The following is a 23,501-nucleotide window of genomic DNA, read 5'->3' as shown; positions in this document are numbered from 1 at the left end:
ATGACTGGCCCAAAGTCACTCAGCTGGCTTTCATGCCTAAGGCAAGACTACAACTCACGATCTCCTACTGATCAGCCCAAAGTCAGCCAGCTGGCTTTCATGTTTAAGGTGGGCTAGAACTCACTGTCTCCTAGTGATTGGGCCAAGGTCATCCAGCTGGCTTTCATGCCTAAGGCAAGACTAGATTTCACAGTTTCCTAGTGGTCAGCCCAAAGTCACCCAGCTGACTTCATGCCTAAAAGAAACTATAACTCCTGGCCACTTGGTTTCTAGCCTGATGCTTTAACCACTATACCAAACTGGCATTCTTTCATTTGATTTAATGTCATCCATTCACTTTCCCAGCCACTGCTGGTTTCTTTTTCCTGAGTATTCATATTTGCAATCCTCAGCTCTTAGGGATCACACAATAAATGGGATGACGTCGCCTGCAGTGGAGACCAAGTTTAGTTATGTGATGACATCTCTCAATTGAAATGGCCCAACTTATGTAGCTAAAAAGGGACACCGTGGCTCAGCGGCTAAACACTGAGCTGGTCGATCAGAAAGGTTGGCAGTTCGGCAGTTTGAATCTTTAGTGCTACATAATGGAGTGAGCTCCCGTGACTTGACCCAGCTTCTGCCAACCTAGCAGTTCGAAAGCACGTAAAAAATGCAAGGAGAAAAATAGGAACCACCTTTGGTGGGAAGGTAACAACGTTCCGTGCACTTTTGGCATTTAGTCATGCCAGCCACATAACCACGGAGACGTCTTCAGACAGTGCTGGCTCTTTGGCTTGGAAATGGAGATGAGCACCGCCCCCTAGAGTCGGGAACAACTAGCACACATGTGCTGGGGAACCTTTGCCTTTACTTTATGTAGATAAAACTGGAGGAATTTCATTCCTTGAAAAACTTGGATATCAAATTAATCTCTTGATAGTATTTATTTTAACACCAAGCGAAGGATGAAGTAATGAATCCTAGCCTGTGCAAATAAGCTTTCTACTCAGCCAACTGATGTTATTTTTTAAATAAAGCTTTTAAGCCTTTAAGAATATGCACAGAAAGTTTAAAGAAAGAGTCTTTATTTCATGCAGGCGGAAAATCCTTTTAGGGCATCTAAGCTTAAGAGCCACACATTTTTTTAAAAAAATCCAGATTTCCCCCTTATTGTAACTAGTCTTCTGGAATTTAAATTTCATTTTGATTAATTGAGATCGGCTGGGGGAGAACTAATGATTTTATTATTCTATATTTATAGCAATGGGTGTTCCTTCTCCATTGGCTTCTCCATCTACAGAGGAAAAACCAGATGCCTTGAAGACCCATCCGCCTTCTAGTAAGTTACAACTATTATATGTCATACCTTGAAGTGTACTATTTGTCACATCTTAACAAATCAGAGGTGGTATTCAGCAGGTTCTGACCAGTTCTGGAGAACCAATAGTGGAAATTCTGAGTAGTTCGGAGAACCGGTAAATACAACTTCTGACTGGCCCTGCCCACATCTATTCTCTGCCTCCCAGGTCCCAGCTAATTGGGAGGGAATGGGGATTTTGCAGTAACCTTCCCCTGGAGAGGGGAGGGAATGTGGATTTTGCACTAACCTTCCCCTGGAATGGAGATTTTGCAGTAACCTCCTGGAGTAGATAGGGAATGGGGATTTTGCAGTAACCTTCCCCTGGAGTGGGGAGGGAATGGGGATTTTGCACTAACCTTCCCCTGGAATGGAGATTTTGCAGTAACCTCCTGGAGTAGATAGGGAATGGGGATTTTGCAGTAACCTTCCCCTGGAGTGGGGAGGGAATGGGGATTTTGCACTAACCTTCCCCTGGAATGGAGATTTTGCAGTAACCTCCTGGAGTAGATAGGGAATGGGGATTTTGCAGTAAACTTTCCCTGGAGAGGGGAGGGAATGGGGATTTTGCACTAACCTTCCCCTGGAATGGAGATTTTGCAGTAACCTCCTGGAGTAGATAGGGAATGGGGATTTTGCAGTAACCTTCCCCTGGAGTGGGGAGGGAATGTGGATTTTGCAGCAACCTTCCCCTGGAATGGAGATTTTGCAGTAACCTCCTGGAGTAGATAGGGAATGGGGATTTTGCAGTAACCTCCTGGAGTAGATAGGGAATGGAGATTTTGCAGTAACCTCCTGGAGTAGATAGGGAATGGGGATTTTGCAGCAACCTTCCCCTGGAATGGAGATTTTGCAGTAACCTCCTGGAGTAGATAGGGAATGGGGATTTTGCAGCAACCTTCCCCTGGAGTGGGGATTTTGCAGTAATCTCCTGGAGTAGATAGGGAATGGGGATTTTGCAGTAACCTTCCCCTGGAGTAGATAGGGAATGGAGATTTTGCAGTAACCTCCTGGAGTAGATAGGGAATGGGGATTTTGCAGCAACCTTCCCCTGGAATGGAGATTTTGCAGTAACCTCCTGGAGTAGATAGGGAATGGGGATTTTGCAGTAACCTCCTGGAGTAGATAGGGAATGGGGATTTTGCAGTAACCTTCCCCTGGAGTGGGGAGGGAATGGGGATTTTGCAGTAACCTTCCCCTGGAGTGGGGAGGGAATGTGGATTTTGCAGCAACCTTCCCCTGGAATGGAGATTTTGCAGTAACCTCCTGGAGTAGATAGGGAATGGGGATTTTGCAGTAACCTTCCCCTGGAGTAGATAGGGAATGGAGATTTTGCAGTAACCTCCTGGAGTAGATAGGGAATGGGGATTTTGCAGCAACCTTCCCCTGGATTGGAGATTTTGCAGTAACCTCCTGGAGTAGATAGGGAATGGGGATTTTGCAGTAACCTTCCCCTGGAGTAGATAGGGAATGGAGATTTTGCAGTAACCTCCTGGAGTAGATAGGGAATGTGGATTTTGCAGCAACCTTCCCCTGGAATGGAGATTTTGCAGTAACCTCCTGGAGTAGATAGGGAATGGGGATTTTGCAGTAACCTTCCCCTGGAGTAGATAGGGAATGGAGATTTTGCAGTAACCTCCTGGAGTAGATAGGGAATGGGGATTTTGCAGCAACCTTCCCCTGGAATGGAGATTTTGCAGTAACCTCCTGGAGTAGATAGGGAATGGGGATTTTGCAGCAACCTTCCCCTGGAGTGGGGATTTTGCAGTAATCTCCTGGAGTAGATAGGGAATGGGGATTTTGCAGTAACCTTCCCCTGGAGTAGATAGGGAATGGAGATTTTGCAGTAACCTCCTGGAGTAGATAGGGAATGGGGATTTTGCAGCAACCTTCCCCTGGAATGGAGATTTTGCAGTAACCTCCTGGAGTAGATAGGGAATGGGGATTTTGCAGTAACCTCCTGGAGTAGATAGGGAATGGGGATTTTGCAGTAACCTTCCCCTGGAGTGGGGAGGGAATGGGGATTTTGCAGTAACCTTCCCCTGGAGTGGGGAGGGAATGTGGATTTTGCAGCAACCTTCCCCTGGAATGGAGATTTTGCAGTAACCTCCTGGAGTAGATAGGGAATGGGGATTTTGCAGTAACCTTCCCCTGGAGTAGATAGGGAATGGAGATTTTGCAGTAACCTACTGGAGTAGATAGGGAATGGGGATTTTGCAGCAACCTTCCCCTGGATTGGAGATTTTGCAGTAACCTCCTGGAGTAGATAGGGAATGGGGATTTTGCAGCAACCTTCCCCTGGAATGGTGATTTTGCAGTAACCTCCTGGAGTAGATAGGGAATAGGGATTTTGCAGTAACCTCCTGGAGTAGATAGGGAATGGGGATTTGCAGTAACCTTCCCCTGGAGTGGGGAGGGAATGTGGATTTTGCAGCAACCTTCCCCTGGAATGGAGATTTTGCAGTAACCTCCTGGAGTAGATAGGGAATGGGGATTTTGCAGTAACCTTCCCCTGGAGTAGATAGGGAATGGAGATTTTGCAGTAACCTCCTGGAGTAGATAGGGAATGGGGATTTTGCAGCAACCTTCCCCTGGAATGGAGATTTTGCAGTAACCTCCTGGAGTAGATAGGGAATGGGGATTTTGCAGCAACCTTCCCCTGGAGTGGGGATTTTGCAGTAATCTCCTGGAGTAGATAGGGAATGGGGATTTTGCAGTAACCTTCCCCTGGAGTAGATAGGGAATGGAGATTTTGCAGTAACCTCCTGGAGTAGATAGGGAATGGGGATTTTGCAGCAACCTTCCCCTGGAATGGAGATTTTGCAGTAACCTCCTGGAGTAGATAGGGAATGGGGATTTTGCAGTAACCTCCTGGACTAGATAGGGAATGGGGATTTTGCAGTAACCTTCCCCTGGAGTGGGGAGGGAATGTGGATTTTGCAGCAACCTTCCCCTGGAATGGAGATTTTGCAGTAACCTCCTGGAGTAGATAGGGAATGGGGATTTTGCAGTAACCTTCCCCTGGAGTAGATAGGGAATGGAGATTTTGCAGTAACCTCCTGGAGTAGATAGGGAATGGGGATTTTGCAGCAACCTTCCCCTGGAATGGAGATTTTGCAGTAACCTCCTGGAGTAGATAGGGAATGGGGATTTTGCAGCAACCTTCCCCTGGAATGGAGATTTTGCAGTAACCTCCTGGAGTAGATAGGGAATGGGGATTTTGCAGTAACCTCCTAGAGTAGATAGGGAATGGGGATTTTGCAGTAACCTTCCCCTGGAGTGGGGAGGGAATGTGGATTTTGCAGCAACCTTCCCCTGGAATGGAGATTTTGCAGTAACCTCCTGGAGTAGATAGGGAATGGGGATTTTGCAGTAACCTTCCCCTGGAGTAGATAGGGAATGGAGATTTTGCAGTAACCTCCTGGAGTAGATAGGGAATGGGGATTTTGCAGCAACCTTCCCCTGGAATGGAGATTTTGCAGTAACCTCCTGGAGTAGATAGGGAATGGGGATTTTGCAGCAACCTTCCCCTGGAATGGAGATTTTGCAGTAACCTCCTGGAGTAGATAGGGAATGGGGATTTTGCAGTAACCTCCTGGAGTAGATAGGGAATGGGGATTTTGCAGTAATCTTCCCCTGGAGTGGGGAGGGAATGTGGATTTTGCAGCAACCTTCCCCTGGAATGGAGATTTTGCAGTAACCTCCTGGAGTAGATAGGGAATGGGGATTTTGCAGTAACCTTCCCCTGGAGTAGATAGGGAATGGAGATTTTGCAGTAACCTCCTGGAGTAGATAGGGAATGTGGATTTTGCAGCAACCTTCCCCTGGAATGGAGATTTTGCAGTAACCTCCTGGAGTAGATAGGGAATGGGGATTTTGCAGCAACCTTCCCCTGGAATGGAGATTTTGCAGTAACCTCCTGGAGTAGATAGGGAATGGGGATTTTGCAGCAACCTTCCCCTGGATTGGAGATTTTGCAGTAACCTCCTGGAGTAGATAGGGAATGGGGATTTTGCAGCAACCTTCCCCTGGAATGGTGATTTTGCAGTAACCTCCTGGAGTAGATAGGGAATAGGGATTTTGCAGTAACCTTCTGGAGTAGATAGGGAATGGGGATTTGCAGTAACCTTCCCCTGGAGTGGGGAGGGAATGTGGATTTTGCAGCAACCTTCCCCTGGAATGGAGATTTTGCAGTAACCTCCTGGAGTAGATAGGGAATGGGGATTTTGCAGTAACCTTCCCCTGGAGTAGATAGGGAATGGAGATTTTGCAGTAACCTCCTGGAGTAGATAGGGAATGGGGATTTTGCAGCAACCTTCCCCTGGAATGGAGATTTTGCAGTAACCTCCTGGAGTAGATAAGGAATGGGGATTTTGCAGCAACCTTCCCCTGGAGTGGGGATTTTGCAGTAATCTCCTGGAGTAGATAGGGAATGGGGATTTTGCAGTAACCTTCCCCTGGAGTAGATAGGGAATGGAGATTTTGCAGTAACCTCCTGGAGTAGATAGGGAATGGGGATTTTGCAGCAACCTTCCCCTGGAATGGAGATTTTGCAGTAACCTCCTGGAGTAGATAGGGAATGGGGATTTTGCAGTAACCTCCTGGACTAGATAGGGAATGGGGATTTTGCAGTAACCTTCCCCTGGAGTGGGGAGGGAATGTGGATTTTGCAGCAACCTTCCCCTGGAATGGAGATTTTGCAGTAACCTCCTGGAGTAGATAGGGAATGGGGATTTTGCAGTAACCTTCCCCTGGAGTAGATAGGGAATGGAGATTTTGCAGTAACCTCCTGGAGTAGATAGGGAATGGGGATTTTGCAGCAACCTTCCCCTGGAATGGAGATTTTGCAGTAACCTCCTGGAGTAGATAGGGAATGGGGATTTTGCAGCAACCTTCCCCTGGAGTGGGGATTTTGCAGTAATCTCCTGGAGTAGATAGGGAATGGGGATTTTGCAGTAACCTTCCCCTGGAGTAGATAGGGAATGGAGATTTTGCAGTAACCTCCTGGAGTAGATAGGGAATGGGGATTTTGCAGCAACCTTCCCCTGGAATGGAGATTTTGCAGTAACCTCCTGGAGTAGATAGGGAATGGGGATTTTGCAGTAACCTCCTGGAGTAGATAGGGAATGGGGATTTTGCAGTAACCTTCCCCTGGAGTGGGGAGGGAATGGGGATTTTGCAGTAACCTTCCCCTGGAGTAGATAGGGAATGGAGATTTTGCAGTAACCTCCTGGAGTAGATAGGGAATGGGGATTTTGCAGCAACCTTCCCCTGGAATGGAGATTTTGCAGTAACCTCCTGGAGTAGATAGGGAATGGGGATTTTGCAGTAACCTTCCCCTGGAGTAGATAGGGAATGGAGATTTTGCAGTAACCTCCTGGAGTAGATAGGGAATGTGGATTTTGCAGCAACCTTCCCCTGGAATGGAGATTTTGCAGTAACCTCCTGGAGTAGATAGGGAATGGGGATTTTGCAGTAACCTTCCCCTGGAGTAGATAGGGAATGGAGATTTTGCAGTAACCTCCTGGAGTAGATAGGGAATGGGGATTTTGCAGCAACCTTCCCCTGGAATGGAGATTTTGCAGTAACCTCCTGGAGTAGATAGGGAATGGGGATTTTGCAGCAACCTTCCCCTGGAGTGGGGATTTTGCAGTAATCTCCTGGAGTAGATAGGGAATGGGGATTTTGCAGTAACCTTCCCCTGGAGTAGATAGGGAATGGAGATTTTGCAGTAACCTCCTGGAGTAGATAGGGAATGGGGATTTTGCAGCAACCTTCCCCTGGAATGGAGATTTTGCAGTAACCTCCTGGAGTAGATAGGGAATGGGGATTTTGCAGTAACCTCCTGGAGTAGATAGGGAATGGGGATTTTGCAGTAACCTTCCCCTGGAGTGGGGAGGGAATGGGGATTTTGCAGTAACCTTCCCCTGGAGTGGGGAGGGAATGTGGATTTTGCAGCAACCTTCCCCTGGAATGGAGATTTTGCAGTAACCTCCTGGAGTAGATAGGGAATGGGGATTTTGCAGTAACCTTCCCCTGGAGTAGATAGGGAATGGAGATTTTGCAGTAACCTACTGGAGTAGATAGGGAATGGGGATTTTGCAGCAACCTTCCCCTGGATTGGAGATTTTGCAGTAACCTCCTGGAGTAGATAGGGAATGGGGATTTTGCAGCAACCTTCCCCTGGAATGGTGATTTTGCAGTAACCTCCTGGAGTAGATAGGGAATAGGGATTTTGCAGTAACCTCCTGGAGTAGATAGGGAATGGGGATTTGCAGTAACCTTCCCCTGGAGTGGGGAGGGAATGTGGATTTTGCAGCAACCTTCCCCTGGAATGGAGATTTTGCAGTAACCTCCTGGAGTAGATAGGGAATGGGGATTTTGCAGTAACCTTCCCCTGGAGTAGATAGGGAATGGAGATTTTGCAGTAACCTCCTGGAGTAGATAGGGAATGGGGATTTTGCAGCAACCTTCCCCTGGAATGGAGATTTTGCAGTAACCTCCTGGAGTAGATAGGGAATGGGGATTTTGCAGCAACCTTCCCCTGGAGTGGGGATTTTGCAGTAATCTCCTGGAGTAGATAGGGAATGGGGATTTTGCAGTAACCTTCCCCTGGAGTAGATAGGGAATGGAGATTTTGCAGTAACCTCCTGGAGTAGATAGGGAATGGGGATTTTGCAGCAACCTTCCCCTGGAATGGAGATTTTGCAGTAACCTCCTGGAGTAGATAGGGAATGGGGATTTTGCAGTAACCTCCTGGACTAGATAGGGAATGGGGATTTTGCAGTAACCTTCCCCTGGAGTGGGGAGGGAATGTGGATTTTGCAGCAACCTTCCCCTGGAATGGAGATTTTGCAGTAACCTCCTGGAGTAGATAGGGAATGGGGATTTTGCAGTAACCTTCCCCTGGAGTAGATAGGGAATGGAGATTTTGCAGTAACCTCCTGGAGTAGATAGGGAATGGGGATTTTGCAGCAACCTTCCCCTGGAATGGAGATTTTGCAGTAACCTCCTGGAGTAGATAGGGAATGGGGATTTTGCAGCAACCTTCCCCTGGAATGGAGATTTTGCAGTAACCTCCTGGAGTAGATAGGGAATGGGGATTTTGCAGTAACCTCCTAGAGTAGATAGGGAATGGGGATTTTGCAGTAACCTTCCCCTGGAGTGGGGAGGGAATGTGGATTTTGCAGCAACCTTCCCCTGGAATGGAGATTTTGCAGTAACCTCCTGGAGTAGATAGGGAATGGGGATTTTGCAGTAACCTTCCCCTGGAGTAGATAGGGAATGGAGATTTTGCAGTAACCTCCTGGAGTAGATAGGGAATGGGGATTTTGCAGCAACCTTCCCCTGGAATGGAGATTTTGCAGTAACCTCCTGGAGTAGATAGGGAATGGGGATTTTGCAGCAACCTTCCCCTGGAATGGAGATTTTGCAGTAACCTCCTGGAGTAGATAGGGAATGGGGATTTTGCAGTAACCTCCTGGAGTAGATAGGGAATGGGGATTTTGCAGTAATCTTCCCCTGGAGTGGGGAGGGAATGTGGATTTTGCAGCAACCTTCCCCTGGAATGGAGATTTTGCAGTAACCTCCTGGAGTAGATAGGGAATGGGGATTTTGCAGTAACCTTCCCCTGGAGTAGATAGGGAATGGAGATTTTGCAGTAACCTCCTGGAGTAGATAGGGAATGTGGATTTTGCAGCAACCTTCCCCTGGAATGGAGATTTTGCAGTAACCTCCTGGAGTAGATAGGGAATGGGGATTTTGCAGCAACCTTCCCCTGGAATGGAGATTTTGCAGTAACCTCCTGGAGTAGATAGGGAATGGGGATTTTGCAGCAACCTTCCCCTGGATTGGAGATTTTGCAGTAACCTCCTGGAGTAGATAGGGAATGGGGATTTTGCAGCAACCTTCCCCTGGAATGGTGATTTTGCAGTAACCTCCTGGAGTAGATAGGGAATGGGGATTTTGCAGCAACCTTCCCCTGGAATGGAGATTTTGCAGTAACCTCCTGGAGTAGATAAGGAATGGGGATTTTGCAGCAACCTTCCCCTGGAGTGGGGATTTTGCAGTAATCTCCTGGAGTAGATAGGGAATGGGGATTTTGCAGTAACCTTCCCCTGGAGTAGATAGGGAATGGAGATTTTGCAGTAACCTCCTGGAGTAGATAGGGAATGGGGATTTTGCAGCAACCTTCCCCTGGAATGGAGATTTTGCAGTAACCTCCTGGAGTAGATAGGGAATGGGGATTTTGCAGTAACCTCCTGGACTAGATAGGGAATGGGGATTTTGCAGTAACCTTCCCCTGGAGTGGGGAGGGAATGTGGATTTTGCAGCAACCTTCCCCTGGAATGGAGATTTTGCAGTAACCTCCTGGAGTAGATAGGGAATGGGGATTTTGCAGTAACCTTCCCCTGGAGTAGATAGGGAATGGAGATTTTGCAGTAACCTCCTGGAGTAGATAGGGAATGGGGATTTTGCAGCAACCTTCCCCTGGAATGGAGATTTTGCAGTAACCTCCTGGAGTAGATAGGGAATGGGGATTTTGCAGCAACCTTCCCCTGGAGTGGGGATTTTGCAGTAATCTCCTGGAGTAGATAGGGAATGGGGATTTTGCAGTAACCTTCCCCTGGAGTAGATAGGGAATGGAGATTTTGCAGTAACCTCCTGGAGTAGATAGGGAATGGGGATTTTGCAGCAACCTTCCCCTGGAATGGAGATTTTGCAGTAACCTCCTGGAGTAGATAGGGAATGGGGATTTTGCAGTAACCTCCTGGACTAGATAGGGAATGGGGATTTTGCAGTAACCTTCCCCTGGAGTGGGGAGGGAATGTGGATTTTGCAGCAACCTTCCCCTGGAATGGAGATTTTGCAGTAACCTCCTGGAGTAGATAGGGAATGGGGATTTTGCAGTAACCTTCCCCTGGAGTAGATAGGGAATGGAGATTTTGCAGTAACCTCCTGGAGTAGATAGGGAATGGGGATTTTGCAGCAACCTTCCCCTGGAATGGAGATTTTGCAGTAACCTCCTGGAGTAGATAGGGAATGGGGATTTTGCAGCAACCTTCCCCTGGAATGGAGATTTTGCAGTAACCTCCTGGAGTAGATAGGGAATGGGGATTTTGCAGTAACCTCCTAGAGTAGATAGGGAATGGGGATTTTGCAGTAACCTTCCCCTGGAGTGGGGAGGGAATGTGGATTTTGCAGCAACCTTCCCCTGGAATGGAGATTTTGCAGTAACCTCCTGGAGTAGATAGGGAATGGGGATTTTGCAGTAACCTTCCCCTGGAGTAGATAGGGAATGGAGATTTTGCAGTAACCTCCTGGAGTAGATAGGGAATGGGGATTTTGCAGCAACCTTCCCCTGGAATGGAGATTTTGCAGTAACCTCCTGGAGTAGATAGGGAATGGGGATTTTGCAGCAACCTTCCCCTGGAATGGAGATTTTGCAGTAACCTCCTGGAGTAGATAGGGAATGGGGATTTTGCAGTAACCTCCTGGAGTAGATAGGGAATGGGGATTTTGCAGTAACCTTCCCCTGGAGTGGGGAGGGAATGTGGATTTTGCAGCAACCTTCCCCTGGAATGGAGATTTTGCAGTAACCTCCTGGAGTAGATAGGGAATGGGGATTTTGCAGTAACCTTCCCCTGGAGTAGATAGGGAATGGAGATTTTGCAGTAACCTCCTGGAGTAGATAGGGAATGTGGATTTTGCAGCAACCTTCCCCTGGAATGGAGATTTTGCAGTAACCTCCTGGAGTAGATAGGGAATGGGGATTTTGCAGCAACCTTCCCCTGGAATGGAGATTTTGCAGTAACCTCCTGGAGTAGATAGGGAATGGGGATTTTGCAGCAACCTTCCCCTGGATTGGAGATTTTGCAGTAACCTCCTGGAGTAGATAGGGAATGGGGATTTTGCAGCAACCTTCCCCTGGAATGGTGATTTTGCAGTAACCTCCTGGAGTAGATAGGGAATAGGGATTTTGCAGTAACCTCCTGGAGTAGATAGGGAATGGGGATTTGCAGTAACCTTCCCCTGGAGTGGGGAGGGAATGTGGATTTTGCAGCAACCTTCCCCTGGAATGGAGATTTTGCAGTAACCTCCTGGAGTAGATAGGGAATGGGGATTTTGCAGTAACCTTCCCCTGGAGTAGATAGGGAATGGAGATTTTGCAGTAACCTCCTGGAGTAGATAGGGAATGGGGATTTTGCAGCAACCTTCCCCTGGAATGGAGATTTTGCAGTAACCTCCTGGAGTAGATAGGGAATGGGGATTTTGCAGCAACCTTCCCCTGGAGTGGGGATTTTGCAGTAATCTCCTGGAGTAGATAGGGAATGGGGATTTTGCAGTAACCTTCCCCTGGAGTAGATAGGGAATGGAGATTTTGCAGTAACCTCCTGGAGTAGATAGGGAATGGGGATTTTGCAGCAACCTTCCCCTGGAATGGAGATTTTGCAGTAACCTCCTGGAGTAGATAGGGAATGGGGATTTTGCAGTAACCTCCTGGACTAGATAGGGAATGGGGATTTTACAGTAACCTTCCCCTGGAGTGGGGAGGGAATGTGGATTTTGCAGCAACCTTCCCCTGGAATGGAGATTTTGCAGTAACCTCCTGGAGTAGATAGGGAATGGGGATTTTGCAGTAACCTTCCCCTGGAGTAGATAGGGAATGGAGATTTTGCAGTAACCTCCTGGAGTAGATAGGGAATGGGGATTTTGCAGCAACCTTCCCCTGGAATGGAGATTTTGCAGTAACCTCCTGGAGTAGATAGGGAATGGGGATTTTGCAGCAACCTTCCCCTGGAATGGAGATTTTGCAGTAACCTCCTGGAGTAGATAGGGAATGGGGATTTTGCAGTAACCTCCTAGAGTAGATAGGGAATGGGGATTTTGCAGTAACCTTCCCCTGGAGTGGGGAGGGAATGTGGATTTTGCAGCAACCTTCCCCTGGAATGGAGATTTTGCAGTAACCTCCTGGAGTAGATAGGGAATGGGGATTTTGCAGTAACCTTCCCCTGGAGTAGATAGGGAATGGAGATTTTGCAGTAACCTCCTGGAGTAGATAGGGAATGGGGATTTTGCAGCAACCTTCCCCTGGAATGGAGATTTTGCAGTAACCTCCTGGAGTAGATAGGGAATGGGGATTTTGCAGCAACCTTCCCCTGGAGTGGGGATTTTGCAGTAATCTCCTGGAGTAGATAGGGAATGGGGATTTTGCAGTAACCTTCCCCTGGAGTAGATAGGGAATGGAGATTTTGCAGTAACCTCCTGGAGTAGATAGGGAATGGGGATTTTGCAGCAACCTTCCCCTGGAATGGAGATTTTGCAGTAACCTCCTGGAGTAGATAGGGAATGGGGATTTTGCAGTAACCTCCTGGACTAGATAGGGAATGGGGATTTTGCAGTAACCTTCCCCTGGAGTGGGGAGGGAATGTGGATTTTGCAGCAACCTTCCCCTGGAATGGAGATTTTGCAGTAACCTCCTGGAGTAGATAGGGAATGGGGATTTTGCAGTAACCTTCCCCTGGAGTAGATAGGGAATGGAGATTTTGCAGTAACCTCCTGGAGTAGATAGGGAATGGGGATTTTGCAGCAACCTTCCCCTGGAATGGAGATTTTGCAGTAACCTCCTGGAGTAGATAGGGAATGGGGATTTTGCAGCAACCTTCCCCTGGAATGGAGATTTTGCAGTAACCTCCTGGAGTAGATAGGGAATGGGGATTTTGCAGTAACCTCCTAGAGTAGATAGGGAATGGGGATTTTGCAGTAACCTTCCCCTGGAGTGGGGAGGGAATGTGGATTTTGCAGCAACCTTCCCCTGGAATGGAGATTTTGCAGTAACCTCCTGGAGTAGATAGGGAATGGGGATTTTGCAGCAACCTTCCCCTGGAGTAGATAGGGAATGGAGATTTTGCAGTAACCTCCTGGAGTAGATAGGGAATGGGGATTTTGCAGCAACCTTCCCCTGGAATGGAGATTTTGCAGTAACCTCCTGGAGTAGATAGGGAATGGGGATTTTACAGCAACCTTCCCCTGGAATGGAGATTTTGCAGTAACCTCCTGGAGTAGATAGGGAATGGGGATTTTGCAGTAACCTCCTGGAGTAGATAGGGAATGGGGATTTTGCAGTAACCTTCCCCTGGAGTGGGGAGGGAATGTGGATTTTGCAGCAACCTTCCCCTGGAATGGAGATTTTGCAGTAACCTCCTGGAGTAGATAGGGAATGGGGATTTTGCAGTAACCTTCCCCTGGAGTAGATAGGGAATGGAGATTTTGCAGTAACCTCCTGGAGTAGATAGGGAATGTGGATTTTGCAGCAACCTTCCCCTGGAATGGAGATTTTGCAGTAACCTCCTGGAGTAGATAGGGAATGGGGATTTTGCAGCAACCTTCCCCTGGAATGGAGATTTTGCAGTAACCTCCTGGAGTAGATAGGGAATGGGGATTTTGCAGCAACCTTCCCCTGGAATGGAGATTTTGCAGTAACCTCCTGGAGTAGATAGGGAATGGGGATTTTGCAGTAACCTCCTGGAGTAGATAGGGAATGGGGATTTTGCAGTAACCTTCCCCTGGAGTGGGGAGGGAATGTGGATTTTGCAGCAACCTTCCCCTGGAATGGAGATTTTGCAGTAACCTCCTGGAGTAGATAGGGAATGGGGATTTTGCAGTAACCTTCCCCTGGAGTAGATAGGGAATGGAGATTTTGCAGTAACCTCCTGGAGTAGATAGGGAATGGGGATTTTGCAGCAACCTTCCCCTGGAATGGAGATTTTGCAGTAACCTCCTGGAGTAGATAGGGAATGGGGATTTTGCAGCAACCTTCCCCTGGAATGGAGATTTTGCAGTAACCTCCTGGAGTAGATAGGGAATGGGGATTTTGCAGTAACCTCCTGGACTAGATAGGGAATGGGGATTTTGCAGTAACCTTCCCCTGGAGTGGGGAGGGAATGTGGATTTTGCAGCAACCTTCCCCTGGAATGGAGATTTTGCAGTAACCTCCTGGAGTAGATAGGGAATGGGGATTTTGCAGTAACCTTCCCCTGGAGTAGATAGGGAATGGAGATTTTGCAGTAACCTCCTGGAGTAGATAGGGAATGGGGATTTTGCAGCAACCTTCCCCTGGAATGGAGATTTTGCAGTAACCTCCTGGAGTAGATAGGGAATGGGGATTTTGCAGTAACCTCCTGGACTAGATAGGGAATGGGGATTTTGCAGTAACCTTCCCCTGGAGTGGGGAGGGAATGTGGATTTTGCAGCAACCTTCCCCTGGAATGGAGATTTTGCAGTAACCTCCTGGAGTAGATAGGGAATGGGGATTTTGCAGTAACCTTCCCCTGGAGTAGATAGGGAATGGAGATTTTGCAGTAACCTCCTGGAGTAGATAGGGAATGGGGATTTTGCAGCAACCTTCCCCTGGAATGGAGATTTTGCAGTAACCTCCTGGAGTAGATAGGGAATGGGGATTTTGCAGCAACCTTCCCCTGGAATGGAGATTTTGCAGTAACCTCCTGGAGTAGATAGGGAATGGGGATTTTGCAGTAACCTCCTAGAGTAGATAGGGAATGGGGATTTTGCAGTAACCTTCCCCTGGAGTGGGGAGGGAATGTGGATTTTGCAGCAACCTTCCCCTGGAATGGAGATTTTGCAGTAACCTCCTGGAGTAGATAGGGAATGGGGATTTTGCAGTAACCTTCCCCTGGAGTAGATAGGGAATGGAGATTTTGCAGTAACCTCCTGGAGTAGATAGGGAATGGGGATTTTGCAGCAACCTTCCCCTGGAATGGAGATTTTGCAGTAACCTCCTGGAGTAGATAGGGAATGGGGATTTTGCAGCAACCTTCCCCTGGAATGGAGATTTTGCAGTAACCTCCTGGAGTAGATAGGGAATGGGGATTTTGCAGTAACCTCCTGGAGTAGATAGGGAATGGGGATTTTGCAGTAACCTTCCCCTGGAGTGGGGAGGGAATGTGGATTTTGCAGCAACCTTCCCCTGGAATGGAGATTTTGCAGTAACCTCCTGGAGTAGATAGGGAATGGGGATTTTGCAGTAACCTTCCCCTGGAGTAGATAGGGAATGGAGATTTTGCAGTAACCTCCTGGAGTAGATAGGGAATGTGGATTTTGCAGCAACCTTCCCCTGGAATGGAGATTTTGCAGTAACCTCCTGGAGTAGATAGGGAATGGGGATTTTGCAGCAACCTTCCCCTGGAATGGAGATTTTGCAGTAACCTCCTGGAGTAGATAGGGAATGGTGATTTTGCAGCAACCTTCCCCTGGAATGGAGATTTTGCAGTAACCTCCTGGAGTAGATAGGGAATGGGGATTTTGCAGTAACCTCCTGGAGTAGATAGGGAATGGGGATTTTGCAGTAACCTTCCCCTGGAGTGGGGAGGGAATGTGGATTTTGCAGCAACCTTCCCCTGGAATGGAGATTTTGCAGTAACCTCCTGGAGTAGATAGGGAATGGGGATTTTGCAGTAACCTTCCCCTGGAGTAGATAGGGAATGGAGATTTTGCAGTAACCTCCTGGAGTAGATAGGGAATGGGGATTTTGCAGCAACCTTCCCCTGGAATGGAGATTTTGCAGTAACCTCCTGGAGTAGATAGGGAATGGGGATTTTGCAGCAACCTTCCCCTGGAATGGAGATTTTGCAGTAACCTCCTGGAGTAGATAGGGAATGGGGATTTTGCAGTAACCTCCTGGACTAGATAGGGAATGGGGATTTTGCAGTAACCTTCCCCTGGAGTGGGGAGGGAATGTGGATTTTGCAGCAACCTTCCCCTGGAATGGAGATTTTGCAGTAACCTCCTGGAGTAGATAGGGAATGGGGATTTTGCAGTAACCTTCCCCTGGAGTAGATAGGGAATGGAGATTTTGCAGTAACCTCCTGGAGTAGATAGGGAATGGGGATTATGCAGCAACCTTCCCCTGGAATGGAGATTTTGCAGTAACCTCCTGGAGTAGATAGGGAATGGGGATTTTGCAGCAACCTTCCCCTGGAATGGAGATTTTGCAGTAACCTCCTGGAGTAGATAGGGAATGGGGATTTTGCAGTAACCTCCTGGAGTAGATAGGGAATGTGGATTTTGCAGCAACCTTCCCCTGGAATGGAGATTTTGCAGTAACCTCCTGGAGTAGATAGGGAATGGGGATTTTGCAGCAACCTTCCCCTGGAGTAGATAGGGAATGGAGATTTTGCAGTAACCTCCTGGAGTAGATAGGGAATGGGGATTTTGCAGCAACCTTCCCCTGGAATGGAGATTTTGCAGTAACCTCCTGGAGTAGATAGGGAATGGGGATTTTACAGCAACCTTCCCCTGGAATGGAGATTTTGCAGTAACCTCCTGGAGTAGATAGGGAATGGGGATTTTGCAGTAACCTCCTGGAGTAGATAGGGAATGGGGATTTTGCAGTAACCTTCCCCTGGAGTGGGGAGGGAATGTGGATTTTGCAGCAACCTTCCCCTGGAATGGAGATTTTGCAGTAACCTCCTGGAGTAGATAGGGAATGGGGATTTTGCAGTAACCTTCCCCTGGAGTAGATAGGGAATGGAGATTTTGCAGTAACCTCCTGGAGTAGATAGGGAATGTGGATTTTGCAGCAACCTTCCCCTGGAATGGAGATTTTGCAGTAACCTCCTGGAGTAGATAGGGAATGGGGATTTTGCAGCAACCTTCCCCTGGAATGGAGATTTTGCAGTAACCTCCTGGAGTAGATAGGGAATGGGGATTTTGCAGCAACCTTCCCCTGGAATGGAGATTTTGCAGTAACCTCCTGGAGTAGATAGGGAATGGGGATTTTGCAGTAACCTCCTGGAGTAGATAGGGAATGGGGATTTTGCAGTAACCTTCCCCTGGAGTGGGGAGGGAATGTGGATTTTGCAGCAACCTTCCCCTGGAATGGAGATTTTGCAGTAACCTCCTGGAGTAGATAGGGAATGGGGATTTTGCAGTAACCTTCCCCTGGAGTAGATAGGGAATGGAGATTTTGCAGTAACCTCCTGGAGTAGATAGGGAATGGGGATTTTGCAGCAACCTTCCCCTGGAATGGAGATTTTGCAGTAACCTCCTGGAGTAGATAGGGAATGGGGATTTTGCAGCAACCTTCCCCTGGAATGGAGATTTTGCAGTAACCTCCTGGAGTAGATAGGGAATGGGGATTTTGCAGTAACCTCCTGGACTAGATAGGGAATGGGGATTTTGCAGTAACCTTCCCCTGGAGTGGGGAGGGAATGTGGATTTTGCAGCAACCTTCCCCTGGAATGGAGATTTTGCAGTAACCTCCTGGAGTAGATAGGGAATGGGGATTTTGCAGTAACCTTCCCCTGGAGTAGATAGGGAATGGAGATTTTGCAGTAACCTCCTGGAGTAGATAGGGAATGGGGATTTTGCAGCAACCTTCCCCTGGAATGGAGATTTTGCAGTAACCTCCTGGAGTAGATAGGGAATGGGGATTTTGCAGTAACCTCCTGGACTAGATAGGGAATGGGGATTTTGCAGTAACCTTCCCCTGGAGTGGGGAGGGAATGTGGATTTTGCAGCAACCTTCCCCTGGAATGGAGATTTTGCAGTAACCTCCTGGAGTAGATAGGGAATGGGGATTTTGCAGTAACCTTCCCCTGGAGTAGATAGGGAATGGAGATTTTGCAGTAACCTCCTGGAGTAGATAGGGAATGGGGATTTTGCAGCAACCTTCCCCTGGAATGGAGATTTTGCAGTAACCTCCTGGAGTAGATAGGGAATGGGGATTTTGCAGCAACCTTCCCCTGGAATGGAGATTTTGCAGTAACCTCCTGGAGTAGATAGGGAATGGGGATTTTGCAGTAACCTCCTAGAGTAGATAGGGAATGGGGATTTTGCAGTAACCTTCCCCTGGAGTGGGGAGGGAATGTGGATTTTGCAGCAACCTTCCCCTGGAATGGAGATTTTGCAGTAACCTCCTGGAGTAGATAGGGAATGGGGATTTTGCAGTAACCTTCCCCTGGAGTAGATAGGGAATGGAGATTTTGCAGTAACCTCCTGGAGTAGATAGGGAATGGGGATTTTGCAGCAACCTTCCCCTGGAATGGAGATTTTGCAGTAACCTCCTGGAGTAGATAGGGAATGGGGATTTTGCAGCAACCTTCCCCTGGAATGGAGATTTTGCAGTAACCTCCTGGAGTAGATAGGGAATGGGGATTTTGCAGTAACCTCCTGGAGTAGATAGGGAATGGGGATTTTGCAGTAACCTTCCCCTGGAGTGGGGAGGGAATGTGGATTTTGCAGCAACCTTCCCCTGGAATGGAGATTTTGCAGTAACCTCCTGGAGTAGATAGGGAATGGGGATTTTGCAGTAACCTTCCCCTGGAGTAGATAGGGAATGGAGATTTTGCAGTAACCTCCTGGAGTAGATAGGGAATGTGGATTTTGCAGCAACCTTCCCCTGGAATGGAGATTTTGCAGTAACCTCCTGGAGTAGATAGGGAATGGGGATTTTGCAGCAACCTTCCCCTGGAATGGAGATTTTGCAGTAACCTCCTGGAGTAGATAGGGAATGGTGATTTTGCAGCAACCTTCCCCTGGAATGGAGATTTTGCAGTAACCTCCTGGAGTAGATAGGGAATGGGGATTTTGCAGTAACCTCCTGGAGTAGATAGGGAATGGGGATTTTGCAGTAACCTTCCCCTGGAGTGGGGAGGGAATGTGGATTTTGCAGCAACCTTCCCCTGGAATGGAGATTTTGCAGTAACCTCCTGGAGTAGATAGGGAATGGGGATTTTGCAGTAACCTTCCCCTGGAGTAGATAGGGAATGGAGATTTTGCAGTAACCTCCTGGAGTAGATAGGGAATGGGGATTTTGCAGCAACCTTCCCCTGGAATGGAGATTTTGCAGTAACCTCCTGGAGTAGATAGGGAATGGGGATTTTGCAGCAACCTTCCCCTGGAATGGAGATTTTGCAGTAACCTCCTGGAGTAGATAGGGAATGGGGATTTTGCAGTAACCTCCTGGACTAGATAGGGAATGGGGATTTTGCAGTAACCTTCCCCTGGAGTGGGGAGGGAATGTGGATTTTGCAGCAACCTTCCCCTGGAATGGAGATTTTGCAGTAACCTCCTGGAGTAGATAGGGAATGGGGATTTTGCAGTAACCTTCCCCTGGAGTAGATAGGGAATGGAGATTTTGCAGTAACCTCCTGGAGTAGATAGGGAATGGGGATTATGCAGCAACCTTCCCCTGGAATGGAGATTTTGCAGTAACCTCCTGGAGTAGATAGGGAATGGGGATTTTGCAGCAACCTTCCCCTGGAATGGAGATTTTGCAGTAACCTCCTGGAGTAGATAGGGAATGGGGATTTTGCAGTAACCTCCTGGAGTAGATAGGGAATGGGGATTTTGCAGTAACCTTCCCCTGGAGTGGAGATTTTGCAGTAACCTCCTGGAGTAGATAGGGAATGGGGATTTTGCAGTAACCTTCCCCTGGAGTAGATAGGGAATGGAGATTTTGCAGTAACCTCCTGGAGTAGATAGGGAATGTGGATTTTGCAGCAACCTTCCCCTGGAATGGAGATTTTGCAGTAACCTCCTGGAGTAGATAGGGAATGGGGATTTTGCAGCAACCTTCCCCTGGAATGGAGATTTTGCAGTAACCTCCTGGAGTAGATAGGGAATGGGGATTTTGCAGTAACCTCCTGGAGTAGATAGGGAATGGGGATTTTGCAGTAACCTTCCCCTGGAGTGGGGAGGGAATGTGGATTTTGCAGCAACCTTCCCCTGGAATGGAGATTTTGCAGTAACCTCATGGAGTAGATAGGGAATGGGGATTTTGCAGTAACCTTCCCCTGGAGTAGATAGGGAATGGAGATTTTGCAGTAACCTCCTGGAGTAGATAGGGAATGGGGATTTTGCAGCAACCTTCCCCTGGAATGGAGATTTTGCAGTAACCTCCTGGAGTAGATAGGGAATGGGGATTTTGCAGCAAACTTCCCCTGGAATGGAGATTTTGCAGTAACCTCCTGGAGTAGATAGGGAATGGGGATTTTGCAGCAACCTTCCCCTGGAATGGAGATTTTGCAGTAACCTCCTGGAGTAGATAGGGAATGGGGATTTTGCAGTAACCTCCTGGAGTAGATAGGGAATGGGGATTTTGCAGTAACCTTCCCCTGGAGTGGGGAGGGAATGTGGATTTTGCAGCAACCTTCCCCTGGAATGGAGATTTTGCAGTAACCTCCTGGAGTAGATAGGGAATGGGGATTTTGCAGTAACCTTCCCCTGGAGTAGATAGGGAATGGAGATTTTGCAGTAACCTCCTGGAGTAGATAGGGAATGGGGATTTTGCAGCAACCTTCCCCTGGAATGGAGATTTTGCAGTAACCTCCTGGAGTAGATAGGGAATGGGGATTTTGCAGCAACCTTCCCCTGGAATGGAGATTTTGCAGTAACCTCCTGGAGTAGATAGGGAATGGGGATTTTGCAGTAACCTCCTGGAGTAGATAGGGAATGGGGATTTTGCAGTAACCTTCCCCTGGAGTGGGGATTTTGCAGTAATCTCCCACTGGAGTGGGGAGTGTCAGGGGAAAAAAATGCCCTGGAGAAATTTGAGATCAATGGACCGGGCTGATTCCCTTCCGCATATCTTTTGAGATATTAAGAAAAGAAATAAAAGTCTTTAAGAAGTATTCTAATTAATAAACAAACTTTAATACGAAAATAATAAAAGTAAATAAAACAGAAAATAACTAATTGGTTACATTTTGATAATAAAATCTCCGGTTGCCAAGTTGGCAGCCGAACAAAGAAGAAAAGAAATTCTGGAATGTGTGACGCATGCGCAATAAATCACTTTCAGATAAGAACTTTTATGACCTGCGCAATAACTCTTTCTTAGTTTACCTCTTGAATGTCAGCTCATGCCTAGCAAACTTTTTAACATCGTGACAGGGAGGAAATGGGGATTTTGCAGTATCCTTCCCCTGGAGTGGGATACACGTATGCACCTGATTGAGCCATGTGATGGACATGTGGGTGCTGGGCAGGGGCTTGGACCTTCATTTGGGTGGGGAAAACCTGGAAGCTTTCAGATCCAGGATTTCCAAGATGTGCCAATATGACATCTCTAATAAAATAGAACTTTGAGGAACTTCAAGCCTCAGAGTCTTCTTTCGTTGGGGGTGTTACTTGGAACCCTGACAGCTGTGTCCAATTCCGGTCATCCTGATACAGAAAAGATGCTGAGGGTCTCTAGGACAACTTGCCATGGCCAACTCACCAAGGCCAACTCACCGTGGGTGTTACTTGGAACCCTGACAGCTGTGTCCAATTCCAGTCATCCTGATACAGAAAAGATGCTGAGCGTCTCTAGGACAACTTGCCATGGCCAACTCACCAAGGCCAACTCACCGTGGGACAACTTACCATGGCCAACTTGCTGAGGGACAAGAGTTACACCAACCTTGAAGAAATGATGGAATAGTGATCAGGTGCCTACGGAGCTAGACAGCAGTGAGGCAGAGGAACAGCTGGAGCCTGTTCCCAGTGTGGACATGTGCAGAGCTGTCAGAAGAAGAGCACAACTCAGAAATCAGGGTTGACATGCGAGTAAAGTCACAGGTGGACGGTGATTGGCCTGTCCCATAGGAAATAAAAGAGGAGCAAAAGGGGAGTGGGGTTTTGCAGGAAACAATTCGTTCATTTGGTTGTTAGATTCATTTCAGGAGTATGAAGATCTGTCCCTGAATCTCAGAGACTCTGTGTCCAGTCTTTCCTTGCACAGCACCTAATTTGGAAAATATTTACATGGCAGCTTTCCAAGATAGATAAGGTCTGTAGTCATAATTATTCCTTTGGAAGATTGTTTGCCAGGCCTTGATGAATGTGAATGAAAGGAATTCACATTTGTTTAATAAAAGGGGTTTTGTCAGGACCAGGACTCTGCCTCGTGCTTTTTGGGGAAGCCCAGGTCAGAACACTAACCTAGAAGTAAGGAGAAATGTTCAGAGATCAATTAATCAATGGAATAGCTTGCCTCCTGGAATTGTGGGTACTCCATCAGTGGAGTTTTCAAAAATAGAATGTATAATCATTTGACCAAGGTGATGTAAGGATGCCTACCTTGTTCTGGGATGGCCAACTTCATACTTCTGGTTCATTTGTTCCAGAAATAAGCCAAAGGCAGAGAGAGAGATATACAGAACATGGTTTGACTCCCTGTGCACGAAGGACAATATTGTGTTAACCCATAAGTGGGAACCTCTGCCAAAGCAATGCAATTCACAATCCATTCTTGCTAATGTGTTATCTTCTGATTCTCCTTTCAGTGACAAGAAACACACCCTTACCTGCCCTTGTGACATTGCAACAAAGGCCCAACAGTGACAGCGTATCAAAGGTGAATTCCAGTAAGTACTTTTCTTTTGAGCAACCAAACATGGCATAGATGTGCAGGACTCTTCTCACAGACTCCACGCACGAAAAATACATCTTGATGCAGAAAAAAATTGCTACAGACATTTTCACCTCTCAATGTCCCCATTTCATATTCATCCCTTTTGTTCTGAGCTTCACCTTCATTCCTGCCTCTTCTCCTTTTTGTTCTGAGTCACCACGTGGGACTACTAAAAACATTTCAAGCTTCTAGTCCTTAAGCTTATTATCTGCACCCATGATATTACTTTTAAATTGAAGAGCCCTGCTTGTTTGAGATTTGGCCTGGCTTTACTGCTTTTCAGCGTCAAAAGAAAAATGAAATTTTGTTCTCTCTGAAGCTGGGCCTGGAAATAGCTTTTAGTTCCACCTGGTATTTCCACTTCTTCTGACTGCTAACCTGATGAATGACATGGGAAGAAAACAAATGAAAAACTTGCTTTAAAAAGTGTACAATCCCTTAAAGGGCAAAAATGCATGCCTGGCCCATATTACAGGTAGCCCAAAATTTCAGTTGTTGAGACAGACATTTCTTAAGTGAATTTTGCCCCATTTTACAAGTTTTCTTGCCAAGGGTTGTTGTTCTGACTCCCCCCCCCTCTTCATACACCAAACACGCCAAGACAAAGATACTGCACAATGATTTATTAACACACAGACGAGACCTTGGCAGCAATCCAGCCTGCCAAGATAAGACAAGGCCTGATAGCTTCTCCAGCTCTGCTAAATAAGTTGATTCCTGCAAACAGTTTCTTTTTATACAGTC

The 23,501-nt window shown here is 47.4% G+C and overlaps 1 protein-coding gene across 1 annotated transcript in view; it reads left to right on the top strand.

Annotated features, from left to right (window-relative positions):
- HHLA1 (HHLA1 neighbor of OC90) overlaps nucleotides 1-23,501 on the top strand; it is a 74,472-nt gene that overhangs the window by 35,720 nt on the left and 15,251 nt on the right. Inside the window, exons 12-13 of the mRNA XM_081952236.1 lie at nucleotides 1,244-1,321; nucleotides 22,630-22,710. Of these exons, the coding sequence (XP_081808362.1) occupies nucleotides 1,244-1,321; nucleotides 22,630-22,710 (159 nt within the window). The remainder of the gene's footprint in view (nucleotides 1-1,243; nucleotides 1,322-22,629; nucleotides 22,711-23,501) is intronic.

The sequence above is a fragment of the Natrix helvetica genome, assembly GCF_964273705.1.
Source record: "Natrix helvetica genome assembly, chromosome: 4".
Taxonomy (NCBI): domain Eukaryota; kingdom Metazoa; phylum Chordata; class Lepidosauria; order Squamata; family Natricidae; genus Natrix; species Natrix helvetica.
The sequence above is the reverse complement of the archived record's forward strand: the minus strand, read 5'-3'. Positions and strand labels throughout refer to the sequence as shown.